Raw genomic sequence first — 13,676 nt, forward strand, 5'->3', positions numbered from 1 at the left:
CCTGCCTGCCTCACCCACCCTGTGGAGAGCGGTGAGCTTGCCACTCGTTTAAAAATGTCAGACAGAAGACATTTGCAGACAAAAGCGGCCCGCAGTGCGAGAAGAAAATAAAGCCTGGTGGCCAACATTTAATGGTGCTCCTCGGGAAAGTTTGTCAAGAGCGTTTTGCTTTGCTGCCGATAAGAACAACTGCGATACTGAATCTTCTGTCTTCTGCTTTAGGACCGCACCACCTGAAACCTCACCCAGACTTCTGGCCTGTAGTAGTACATGTTCACAAGCTGCCTGCTATATGGTCTTTGTCTTGCATATTAACACGGCATTCGTTTCCACATACCAGAAAAGACATCTGCAGTTGCCCCAGATGTTTCTTAATAGGTTATCCAACTTTCTCCATCTGCTGAGCGCTGTGCTTCCTCTTGTGCCCTTAGGAATAGATTTGCAGCCTTTACAGCTGAACTAGTAGCATATTTAAAAAGTATTTGCTTGGGGGGCGTTTTTCAGGCCTTTATTTCTATAGGACAGTGTGCAAGATGACAGGAGGAAGCGAAGTGGGGAGAGAAATGGAGTAGGGTTGGGAATTTGCCCTGGTCGGACTCGAACATGGATCCCCACGGGCCACAGAACCCCTTACTTAGCCTAGCCAGTATTTAATGGTGACATATCATCTCAGACTCCTGCATTGGTTAATGACTACGTAGTCAACAGTGTGCTGTTATAATAGTAACTAGCATATACAGTGTCTTGCAGGAAGTAAACTTTCAAAAAATCTGTTCACATGGAGGTCCTGGATCATATGTGTGGAGCCAGAGGAAGGGAAAAGGATGATTCACACACTGATGAAAGACGCCAATGTCTAATACATAGACCGTTTTTATTGAGAGTAATGCAAAAAAAAAAAAGCAATAGGTTTTGTCCTGCTTGCTACTAGGCCCTTCAGAGATCATACAGTGTGCCATGCTTCTCTAACAAATTACTCTATGCTCCTCCTAAGTTTATTTTGGAGAAGTCAGTAATTAAGAAATTATGCCCTCTGTCAATTCCCAGGAGTCAGTTTTTCTCCACTCCCCTTTTTAAAATACTGTTGCCACGCACCCAAGAGGTACATTTGCAGTGACCTTCTCTTGTGCCTTTGAGGTATAGTTTGTACAGTAAGTGAATTAAAGTTCCTCACAGTTATCGAAGGTATGAACAACAATAGAAGTAGCAATATAGGGGGAAAAAGTGGGTACATTTATTCTATTAAATGCCGTATACAGCATGTGCATGCAGCCACACACACACACGCACACACACACAAACACGCACACGCGCACACACACACACACACACACACACACACACACACACACACACACACACACACACACACACACACACACACACACACACACACACACACACACACACACACACACACACACACACACACACACACACACACACACACACACACACACTAAGGGCGATGAGACCCACTACAGAGAAGAAGTAGACCTGCTGGCCAGATGGTGCAAAGACAACAACCTCCTGCTGAATGTCAACAAGACCAAGGAGATTGTTGTCAACTTTCAGAGGGTCCAAAAACAACTGCCACCACTGACTATCGACGGTGATGCTGTGGAGAGAGTGAGCAGCACCAAGTTCCTTGGAGTGCACATCAGCGACGACCTCTCTTGGACCACCAACACTACATCACTGGCGAAGAAGGCCCATCAGCGTCTCTACTTCTTGCGCAAACTAAAGAAGGCAAGTGCTACACCCTCCATCATGACAACATTCTACAGAGGAACTATAGAGAGCGTCGTGTCCAGCTGCATCACAGTGTGGGGAGGAAGCTGCACGGAGAAAAACAGGAAGACACTCCAGCGTGTTGTGAACACAGCGAAGAAGATCATTGGAGTACCACTCCCCTCCCTGCAGGACATTTACACCGCACGCCTCACCCGAAAAGCACTGATGATCATCAAAGACACAAGCCACCCTGCACACAAACTGTTCAGCCTCCTGCCCTCTGGAAAGAGGTGCAGGCGCCTCCGTTCCCGTACCACCAGGCTTGCAAGCAGCACGATGCATCAAGCAATCAAGATACTGAACACTCAACCCACTCTCCCTTCACTGTCAGCCTCTAGCCAGCCAGGCCACTGACAACGCTCCCCCCCCTCATCCCCACCACCATATCTGCGACTGAACATTCCACCTGCACTACTACATCTGTGACTGAACTTTCAACCTGCACTAACTCAAAACATACACATGCACACACACACACACACACACACACACACACACACACACACACACACACACACACACACACACACACACACACACACACACACACACACACACACACACACACACACACACACACACACACACACACACACACACACACAAGCACACTGCACTTTCTGCACTAAACCCAAACATACACACACTGACACACAACTCATACTCACACACATACACACACACACACACACACACACACACACACACACACACATACACAGGTACACACACACAGACGCACACCGCACTTTCTACCTGCACTAAACACACACACACACACACACACACACACACACACACACACACACACACACACACACACGCACACAAAACACATACAAACACACACACACACACACACACATACTGCTGCTGGTGTATTTAATAAAAACCTTTTTTAATTATTTATTTCTTCAAATGCTACTATTACTATGTCAGAACGCTATAAAGGACTTTTAGAAAAAGAACAACAAAATACCTCCTCTTAATGTATGTTCTCTACAAGTCTTCTGTTGTCCAGTCTTGCACTTTAAATGTCTGTATGAGCAATGTCTACGTCCATACTGTCTATGTCCATGTATGAGTACTGTCTATGTCTATACTGTCTATGTCCTTACCTAGATTAGTCTATGTCTGCATGGGAGAGCAAGAAACGCAATTTCAAATTCTTTGTATGACCAGTGCATGTAAAGAAATTGACAATAAACTTGACTTGACTTGAATTGACTTGACTTGACACACACACACACACACACACGTCATATGGCACGACAGCCAGTGCTACTATTGTATGGATATTTTTGCTTTTTTGTTTTAAGTGGACTATCTAAAAAGCATATTCATTGCAGCATATTGCACCAATTATCAATTAATTTATGGGCATTAGATGCCGTTACGTCTTTGACCCAAACACGTGGACACACACACACACACACACACACACACACACACACACACACACACACACACACACACACACACACACACACACACACACACACACACACACACACACACACACACACACACACACACACACACACACAGTGTCAGATCAGATGATACAACATACCAAAGACAAACGAGCCACCTACTTCTCTACTGGTAGAAGCTGCATTATTTTCCATCCCCTTTTGCTCTCATTTATCCCTGTGGAGAAAAACCATTTACTTCATCGTATTCAGTCTCTCTAGAAAATTGTGTGCCCCAGCACTTGCAATCTCACCGTTTCCTCAGCCGCTAGACAAGGTGTCACCTTCGATTCAGCACACTCTGAACCTTGCAGACACATTGTGTGCTGGGTGCGGAGTTTGTTGTTTGTTTTAAGTTTCCAGTTGCTTGGCTAACAGGGCGTGGATGAATGAGAATCTTAACAGGTTTTTTCAGTGGGGCACATTTGAACATATTGATGGCATGGCGACAGTGATGATGATGATGATGATGATGATGATGATGATGATGATGATGATGATGATGACGACGACGACGATGATGATGATGATGATGATGATGATGATGATGACGATAATGATGATGAGGACATGATACAATATTTTGTGCTGTGCTCTCAGAAACAACATGATTGCCTCACAATTGCCAGATGGAACTGTCACAACTGTCACAAAAAAAATCTCAATAAAACATCTGACTATTACCAATTTCACCAGGCAAGATTGCTCAAATTGTTGCCCAGTGAGTCATCATCCTAATGTGTCCCTCTGCGTCCATGACGATGACAGTTCTAACGGATGAGATGCAGACAGCAATGCGACGTCAAACAAAAGCAGTCGGCATTGCAATGTCACTGCTGGCAAATCTTCGAACAGGTGTAAACAGCAATCTATCTTGGCAGTCCGCTTGTGAAATGCTGTGTAAACACGCTCTGTGCGAACAAACAAAATAATTGGTACCTACACTCTTGTCATAGAATTTCTGCAATGCTGATTTAGAATATGTGTACTGCTGAAGTGAAGGACACGCGCTCACACTATCACCTATACTAGTTATTACAGATTATAACTGGGCGCTGAATCCCACATAATGTATGAATGAATGAAGGAAGCGAAGGACAGCACTCTTCAGATTTTTCTCTGTTTACGGTTTTCTCTGTTTTTCTCTATGTTGACGAATAAACAGAGAAAAATCTGAAGAATATGCGTACTGAAACAGTATGTTAATTAAATGTTTTTGTTGTTGTTTTGCAGGACAATGTGGATTTAGGAGACCTGATGTTCTCCCTCTGCTACCTACCCACTGCGGGACGCCTGACCATCACAATTATTAAGGCTCGTAACCTTAAAGCCATGGACATTACTGGCGCATCTGGTAGGCAAGCACACATGCATGAACAGCACATGCACACACGCATGCACACATGCACGCACACACACACGTAACATTTAAGCCATGGACATCACTGGGGCATCGGGTAAACACACATGCATGCACCGCACATGCACGCACGCACGCATATATGCATGCACACATAAACACACACACACACACACACACACACACGCACACGCACACACACGCACATGCACACGCACACACAAAACAAATGTTAAATAATGAGATAGAGAGAGAGAGAGAGAGAGAGAGAGAGACAGAGACTTCCCCTTCCCCTTCCCCTTCCCCCTTCCCCTCTTTCACTTTCAGTCATTTATTCTGTCTCTGTCAAGTACACACATGCACACACACACACAGACGCACGCATGCACGCACGCACGCACGCACGCACACACGCACGCACGCACGCACACACACACACACACACACACACACACACACACACATAGACTCATTAGTATCATCCACAAATTTCCCAGGTCAGCAGGAATTGCAGATTAATTTCCTGCTCCTGTGTTTTCTTCTACAGACCCTTATGTGAAGGTGTCCCTAATGTGTGACGGGAAGAGGCTGAAGAAGAGGAAAACGTCCACCAAGCGAAACACGCTGAACCCCAACTACAACGAGGCCATCGTCTTCGACGTCCCTCCCGAGAGTATCGATCAGATCAGCCTCCTGATTGCAGTAATGGACTATGACCGGTCAGTCAGTCTGTCTGTCCCGCGCCAGTCTTCTCTCTCAGAATATTGTAGATTGTGGTCAGTCAGTCCCATGCCGGTCTTCTTTTCTTCCTGTCCATTTCAATGCTGCTCAAGAAGGCGCACGGTAATTCAGGATTAATTCAACGCTGTTCTGAGAATACTGTGTATGTTCGCATTCGATTTTAGTGTTGCACTAAATTCAATTCTTTGAGCGTTGAATTAACTCTGTGAAGCCATACATATATATATATATATATATATATATACTTGTATATATATCTTCTAAAATAATGTTTAATTCACGTTTCTAAGTGTTACTTCAACATCCAAAGAGTTGAATTATGTAACACTAAATTGATTGGGATCATACATTCCCAGAACACAGCATTTATTTCTGTGTAGAAAGACGTTTTAACCGTTGCCCTCTTTCCAGAGAAGGATCTTTGAAATGTTGAATGGATTTGTGGATCCATATACAACTTGTAGATGACAGAACCTTTCATGTCTTAAAACGGTGCACAGTGTATTGTACAAAAGGTTTGTTCCTCCCAATGGTACTACAGTAGTGTATCAGACAAAAGCCAGAACCCGCCGTGACCTTTTCATTCCATCAAATTGCACGGTGGAGATGTTTTGCAGAAGATCTCAGAGTAAACCGGCGTGATCGATACATGCCTGGGAGAATAATGAAAATGCCTGCAAGCAGTCAGATACTCTACTGTACATGCTGGAAGGCAATATATTTTTAAAACTGTGTAATGTTTTTAGCAGTTTATTTCCAGAATTCATGCTGCCTGTTCACAAATGCCTTTTTCATGAATTAGTGAAAAGTATTCATTATAACGTGGAAAATGGCACTTTTTAATGAAAAGGTGGATCTTCTCCTGACATTTTAACGGCAAACCTTACTGTGCTATGGTCATACAAGTAAATATTTGTTCATTATTTGGTAAATATTCATGAAAACATATTTGCCAATAGATAGCACAATGAGCAGCACAGTGGCAATACCTCTGGCCACCATTCTACACAGTGCGCCTTTAAAACTCCCTTTACTCTCCACTACTCCTGTTTTCTTCCTGCTTTGTATTCACCCCGTTTCAAACCCAGCTGTATTTTTTGGCTCATTTACAGTGTAGGTCACAACGAGGTCATTGGCGTGTGTCGGGTGGGTAACGATGCTGAGAGCCTGGGCCGGGACCACTGGAGTGAGATGCTGACGTACCCCCGTAAACCCATCGCCCACTGGCACCCTCTGGTCGAGGTAAATTAATGCATTTTTTTCCCTCTTACAAGACCTCCAACATCCTGCTCTGATGTTCATGTAATGGGGAGAATTTTCCAGACCAGTGCAGCAGAGGGTTGTTCGTAGTTTGTGTGTTTAGTTGCTTGGCAGTGTTCCAAATGCTGGAATGAAGGTTAGACATTGTAGTCGTACTGCGTGAACTTAAAGCTTTGGACATGCTGTACTGTACTATCAAAACTTAGCTTTGTTACATGATTAATAAACACCCCAAAAATAGCCTGTTGTTTGTGCAATGCAGCAAATGTGTTTTCCATCTCCATATTTTAGTGTGAGGAAGTGACGCTGTTCAGAATATCTGTTTTTTTGTGTGTTTTTTTTTAAACTCATAGTCTCAGGTTGCACTGTGACACATTGTTCCATGAACACCATTCATCAAACCCCTTGAATCAATACTTGGAAAAACCTTGCAGTATTGGCACGCCAGAAAGCTATCAGTAGTTGCAGCAGTAATACCGTTGATAGGTACGGTCACAGCAGCCTGCCATTCCATTCCTCATGTGCTCAAGACATCTCTGTTTCATCAGCAGCCGTGAACGTGTTAAACTTGCCTAAGATGTCAAAACGCACATTGACAACATCTATAATCTTGATGCATTGCTCTCCACTATTGACACAGTTGTCATGTGGCTTGTAACAAAAATTGTTTATATGACGTGGCTTGATATAAAGCAGGAATAAAAGAAGACGAGAAATGAAAGGCTCGTAGGGTTTTATTCACAGTTGACCTGCTTCATTCATACAGATGTAATGTGTTATTTGTGATGACTTCAAAGGGACTCAGCCTCTCTTGATGCAACATGATCAACTCAAAACATTTAGGACAGGAGGAGAGGGGGCTGGGAAATGCAGGGACAAAAAAAGGAGTACGCCGATGTGGCAGCATGATATGGTAAAAAAAAAAAAGGCCTAAGCACTTGAGGCAGATGTGGTTTTAGTGAAGAGAGAGAAAGACATACAATGTGAAGAAGAAAAAAAAGCAGGGCTGATGTTTTTATCTGGTTGCTGCAGGGTCATTTGTTGCTGTGGTGCCCAGAAATCCCAGGCCAAGCCAATGGGAAGCTCATCTATTATTTAGCAGTGTGCATCCCAGGCCATTTGAGTCAAGGTTACACTCACTGGCTACACAGGCCCCCATTTCTCTTCAACCCCTTGTACTCATATTCAAAATACAGTCATTGGTCTTACCCTTTAGAGAGGAGCCTTTTAAAAAAAAAGATATAGTATAAAGAACTGTGTGCGTTTTACACCACCATAGTTCGGTTACTGTAGACAAACCACGTAGCTGGTCTCTGTTGGCTGAAAATTCATGAATTCCTCTTGGAAAGGAAGTAATCATTGCAGAGGGAAGACACAGGAGAGAAAACAAAGGAGCCGGCAATTTATCATAAGATGGTGGAGCCGGCTGTGGACAAATAGCTTGCAGAAAGGGAAGGCAATTCTGCTCTTTTAGATAACTGTGTGTGCTGCGCTGCCATGAAGGCAGCTCGTTAAAGGAATCATTGCTTCCTGCCGAAGAGTGTTTTTACGACTGCTTTGAAAGCAAAATTAAAAGTAAAAAAATAAAAAATGTATAGTTGCATGTTTATAAAAGGGATTTGGTATTACATAAGCTTGTTCTTGGATAATTGTGTTTTTCCAGCACATGATCTTCTACATTTACTCATGGGTCTTTTTTTAAACTGTTTGTTTGTTTGTACATTATGCTTCTTTATGTAGCCTATTTAATCAATGTAGGCTACTTTTCCCTAAACGGCTCGTTCTGAATGTAGCAGTCTCAAACAAGAGCTTTTTCTATCCATCTAGACATGAGTGGAACCCTTGAGTGGAATGACTAGACCATGATTAATATCTATTGATCTGATGTGTGTGTGTGTGTGTGTGTGTGTGTGTGTGTGTGTGTGTGTGTGTGTGTGTGTGTGTGTGTGTGTGTGTGTGTGTGTGTGTGTGTGTGTGTGTGTGTGTGTGTGTGTGTGTGTGTGTGTGTGCGTGCGTGCGTGTGTGTGTGTGTGTGTTTTCCCCTTTACTTTCATCCACAGTACCAGGGAAGTGCCAATAGGAGTCAAGGAGGCTCCTGCAACTCTCTGAAAGCACCTCCCTCCCCCTGATGTCCTGTCCCGTGCACACATAGCACCGTGAGCAGACAGACAGCGAACGAGTGAGAGAGAGATAAACAGAGAGAGAGAGAGAGAGAGAGAGAAAGAGAGAGAGAGAGAGAGAGAGAGAGAGAGGCTGGAAAGAATGGGACCAAGACGGTGAGATAAAAAGATAAATAAAAGAAGCGAGAAAGAGAGAGAGAGAGAGAGAGAGAGAGAGAGAGAGAGAGAGAGAGAGAGAGAGAGAGAGAGAGAGAGAGAGAGAGGCTGGAAAGAAGGGGACCAAAGTCGACTGGATGTAACCAGGACCACAGCACACACAGAGAGCTGGGGTAGAAGAGAAGAGTCGATGCCTAGGCTGTCCCAAGATGGTGAGAGAGAAAAAGAGAAAAAAAAGAAGCGAGAGATAGTTGGAGAGAGAGAAAGAGAGTCACCACCATCGATAGATCCTCGATGGCTCTGGGGCACCACCTTTGCATGGTCGATGCAGATTGCCTAAAAAGTTGCATGTTAAGTGGCACACAGTGTGGTTGTTTGTTTTCCTCTTGACCATCATTTGTGATGAAAGATAACCGTACGTACGTATGTGGCGAGTGCCCGGAGCTGTCGTCGCTATGGTTTCATGTCAGCTTCCGTCCAAAACTACAGTCAGTGTTTTCTACCATAGTCTTGATACCTGTTTCTATTGGAGTGTCTCTGTACCACATGTTGTTCTGACGGTGTCATCCAGTTGCCATGGTTTCCCGAGGACACACAGTGCATGAATCCATTTAGGTGGGGTACTCTCTGTTTAACTGTTTTTTTGTTTGGCTATGAAATGGAATGTGAAAGTTTTGTCATAACATTTCATGATGTTAGGTGAAAGTTAATTTATAGACTTTGCAAGTGAAATTGTCCCAAGAAAATGATATTAAAACACATTTCTTTTCTTACATGTGGCCTATTCATTTCACGTCTACACAGTCCTTTTTGTAAGGGAGATTTTCTTGAACAGTTCAAGCTCAATATTCAAGAGAGAGAGAGAGAGAGAGAGATGTGCTCCTTTCATTGCATTTTACACAGCAGAGCTCTGCTTCGGTGACATTTTCTCTCTGTGATAATTAATGTATAAATTAACTGGCGAGCTTGAGGTAGCCAATTGCATGTATATTAATCTGTCCATCAGAATGCTTTCGTGTGCTGATAACAAGCAAGTTTTGCTTAAAAGCTGGCAGGGGTCATGAGATACCAGCAGAAATTGTTGATAAAAAGTTGATAAATACCAAAGCATCCCCTTTTCCAGTGCACGATCTGGACAGCCTTCCAGCTCAACCATTTTGTTCATTTCAAAGATTGTATACAGTGAGAAATACAATAGCCTATGTCCATTGAGACTTCCTATGGATAATATATATGAAAATTGAATCTTACTGATACCTTACATTTGTGTTTGGTTTGAAAGAGGGATTAGAACGAGGAAGTGAAGTCTTTGCTGTGTCTCAGTAATGGTTACAATTTTCTCAAGAAACATAATTTGGAAAGGTCGACTGAGCAGTGTTCATCTTACTCATCTCAGGTCAGTAAATTGGTTAGACGCACACAGATCTACTCAGACGAATGTCTTCAGGTAGGCAATAATTGATGTATATATAGAGGCTTAGTCGATCGGCGCATTCTTGTCATGACCAAGAGCTATTGTGTGCCATCAGTAGGCATGTTTACAATTAGACTGGCCCGCATTCACCGAGTGCGGAGGAGAACTCCCTGGGGACAAACCTCCTCAGCATCTTTCATCAGAGCCGGGTGTATTGCACTGTACGAGCGTTGCCCCAGTATTGCCATCCAGAGGCGGACTTTCCATTAGGCAAACCTAGGCAATTGCCTAGGGCCCTGACCAAACTTGTCCTCGAAAGGGGCCCCAACTGTTGCATCAGTCATGGTAAAGACAAAAAATAGGCTTTATCTTAATTTGACACTTATGTAAACAAATCGAAGACATATAGGCTATGAGACAAAACATTAAAATAGCACCAACACACAGAATTCTATGTCTATATAATGACTTTTGAGGGCCCTCATGTCTATATTTCGCCTAGGGCCCCATAATGACTAGATCTGCCCCTGTTACCATCCCCTCTCACAGCATTAAATGACACTCCAACCAACCGCGAGCCAGAATCTCCTCTGTGGTGTACTGGTTTCCCGCGGATGTACCCAAATCAATTCCCTTTATTCTCTCGCTCGCTCCCCTTCCTGCTTCTTAATTGGAGACTGTACGGTCTTTCTTAGGAGAACAATGTCTTCCTCACGTTGGTATGCATTACATTAGTAGGTGTGCATGTAGGGATGTTTTAGTGTTATTTTATCTTCCCTTCCAGGCCAAACATCTTTTCATTAAGGTTTAGTACCAAGTAAACACTTGAATGTGTGCCTCGACTACTAGAAGATGCACACTTAATGAAAGGGGAAGGCACTTGTTCTTGCTTTCATCTCAAATGCTACTGAAACACGCTTTCCCTTCCTAACTACTTAGGCGCAGTGATGAAATGTTGGCCATTTTAAAAGCAGTCTCGGTCCTCAGTCAGAAAGCTTAACTCTAAAAGCGGAGTGCCACAGCTCACTACAAAATCCATTTCCAGAATGTGCTGCAACCGCTTTGGTTTTTGTGTCAGAGGAGAGAATGTTTCCAATCTGTTTGCGCCTCTGAATGCTTTTGCTTTCAACATGTTCGTGAATGGCATTTTCGTTTTTACACAAAAGGTGTGCGGTGGAGGGAAGAATATCAAAGGCACTGTTTCAGATACACCCTCGCAGCTACACACATTCACACAGGCACAGACACATTACTCTTTGTTTCCCAAACGACAGCGCTTGACAAGCACATGGCTTAATTCCACTTGATCTGCCAGGTTGAAATGCATTTGAATTAAGCCCACAGACTCTATTGTTACAGGCTGCGCTGCATCTATCCACGCACCACACTAGAGTAGTGAGTGAGTGAGTGAGATGTGTGAAGTGTGTGTGCAATGCATCCGTCAGTGTGGTAGATAGGAGTATAGTGCGCATAATTCGATTTGTTTGCTCACATTGACGGAGAACTGCGGCCTTGTACAATGCAAAAAAGTAAGAGTGTGATTTTGAAGTGTTTGTACCATCTTGCACCCGACCCTGCTGCATTCACTCGTGCCAAAATGTCACGAAGGCAGTGAATTATTTAGGCCTCGTTAAGAAGCTGACTGCCAATAGTCTCTCTCTCTCTCTTTCTCTTTCTCTCTCTCCATCTCTCTCTCTCTTTCTCTCCATCTCTCTCTCTCCATCTCTCTCTCCATCCCCCCCCTCTCTCTCTCTCTCACGCTTCCTCTCTTTCTCTCTATCTCTGCCTTTCTGTCTTATTCTCTCTATCCCTCCCTCGTTTCTGCCTCTCACGATGCCAGTGTGGTTGCTCTGCTCTCCATATAGTTGAAGAATCACGACCTGGTCCTCCTACACATGCCTGCATGGGCCTGTCACTTAAGAGCTGAGAGCAGAGAGCAGGCGAAAGCTTCCAGAGCACCCGCTCGGCCGTCATTATACGCTCGTTAGAGGACGAGTTAGGGCCTCATTAGTAGATGAATGGAGTGAATGACATGCCACACAGACACAGTCAGGCAGCATCCAAGGGAGATGTGTCCACTCAGTCAGTGATGATGCTACACAGGGAAGCCAACACAGTTTGGTGTTTGGGTGGAGGGCAAAGGGGTTAGCTGTCTCGGGACCAGGGAGGCGGAGGGGGGGGGCATTATAAATGGTTGCTGTCTCGGGCGAAGGGATCAGCTGTCGGGCCCAGGGAGAGGTGTGTGGGTGGGGTGGGAATAATACCAGAGATTTTGATAGGAAGGTGAGATGGGACAGCCATGTAATCGTACATAGAAATTAACGGTGAAGATTCGTAACACAAATATGGTTTAATTTCCATTCCATTCATTTTTCTCATTGACTCTCAGATCTGGTCTACATAATCGCGAAATAGCACCCCGAAGGCGTCAACAAGATGGCCGCCATCTGTCCCATCTCGATCTAAACAGTCTCTGGTAATACATTGTGTGTATTGAGTCGGGGGGTCTTTCAGATTACTCCGTCCTGGGCCCTGCAAAAGCTCTCTCTCAGCGGCCATGGCTAGTTTCCATTTCTGACGTCTTCTATCACAGTGCCTTTAAAGGAGAAGTCCACTTTTTTGAACATTAAGGCCATTTTCTGAGTGGTCTGCAATGTTTTAGAGTCCCCCTCACCGTTTATTTCACGTTTGCTGCAGTCTCTGTTATTTGGCTTATTTGGATTTGATCTCAACCGTCTATGGGCACCTGCAACTCTGTTCTTAAAGTCACCTTCAACATTTGTTTTCAAGAATATGCAACTCACCAAGTGTTCAGCAGTATTCACTGGTGTTCCTTAACAATTTTTGTAACGAAATATGGCATCTGTCGTGTTTTGTGTGTTTTATGTAGCAATTTGTAAATTGAGTTTCACTTTCACTTTCTTTCACAAAATGGTAAATAAAAAATGACAGAAGCCATATTTCGCCTTGAAACTGGTTAGGGACTGCTAGTGAACACCCCTAACCACTTTGTGAGCTGTAGACTTTCGAAAACAAATGTTTAAGGTGATTTTAAGAACAGAGTTGCAGGTGCTCATAGACGGCCATTCTAAAGCTGGTTGAGATAAAATCCAAATCAGCCAAATAACAGAGACTGCAGCAAACATGAAATAAACGGTGAGGGGGACTCTAAAACATTGCAGACCACTCAGAAAATGGCCTTAATGTTAAAAAAAGTGGACTTCTCCTTTAAATTCAACAATATTCAACAACAACAATTACGACTTTGTTTGTAAGAAAGAGCTCAGAAAAACAATGGCTTTGTGAGGAACAACAGACTGGCAGATCGCATTCTTTGTTTTCTTTTCACTTGTTTTCGT

The 13,676-nt window shown here is 43.7% G+C and overlaps 1 protein-coding gene across 1 annotated transcript in view; it reads left to right on the forward strand.

The window, feature by feature from the left end:
* The window catches only part of LOC134439230 (synaptotagmin-9-like), a 34,208-nt gene extending 24,532 nt beyond the window's left edge, over window positions 1-9,676 (forward strand). Inside the window, exons 5-8 of the mRNA XM_063189128.1 lie at window positions 4,500-4,620; window positions 5,174-5,345; window positions 6,480-6,609; window positions 8,688-9,676. Of these exons, the coding sequence (XP_063045198.1) occupies window positions 4,500-4,620; window positions 5,174-5,345; window positions 6,480-6,609; window positions 8,688-8,756 (492 nt within the window). The 3' untranslated portion in view covers window positions 8,757-9,676. The remainder of the gene's footprint in view (window positions 1-4,499; window positions 4,621-5,173; window positions 5,346-6,479; window positions 6,610-8,687) is intronic.
* The last annotated feature ends 4,000 nt before the right edge of the window (window positions 9,677-13,676 follow it).

Source organism: Engraulis encrasicolus, chromosome 22 (genome assembly GCF_034702125.1).
Source record: "Engraulis encrasicolus isolate BLACKSEA-1 chromosome 22, IST_EnEncr_1.0, whole genome shotgun sequence".
Classification (NCBI taxonomy): Eukaryota; Metazoa; Chordata; class Actinopteri; order Clupeiformes; family Engraulidae; genus Engraulis; species Engraulis encrasicolus.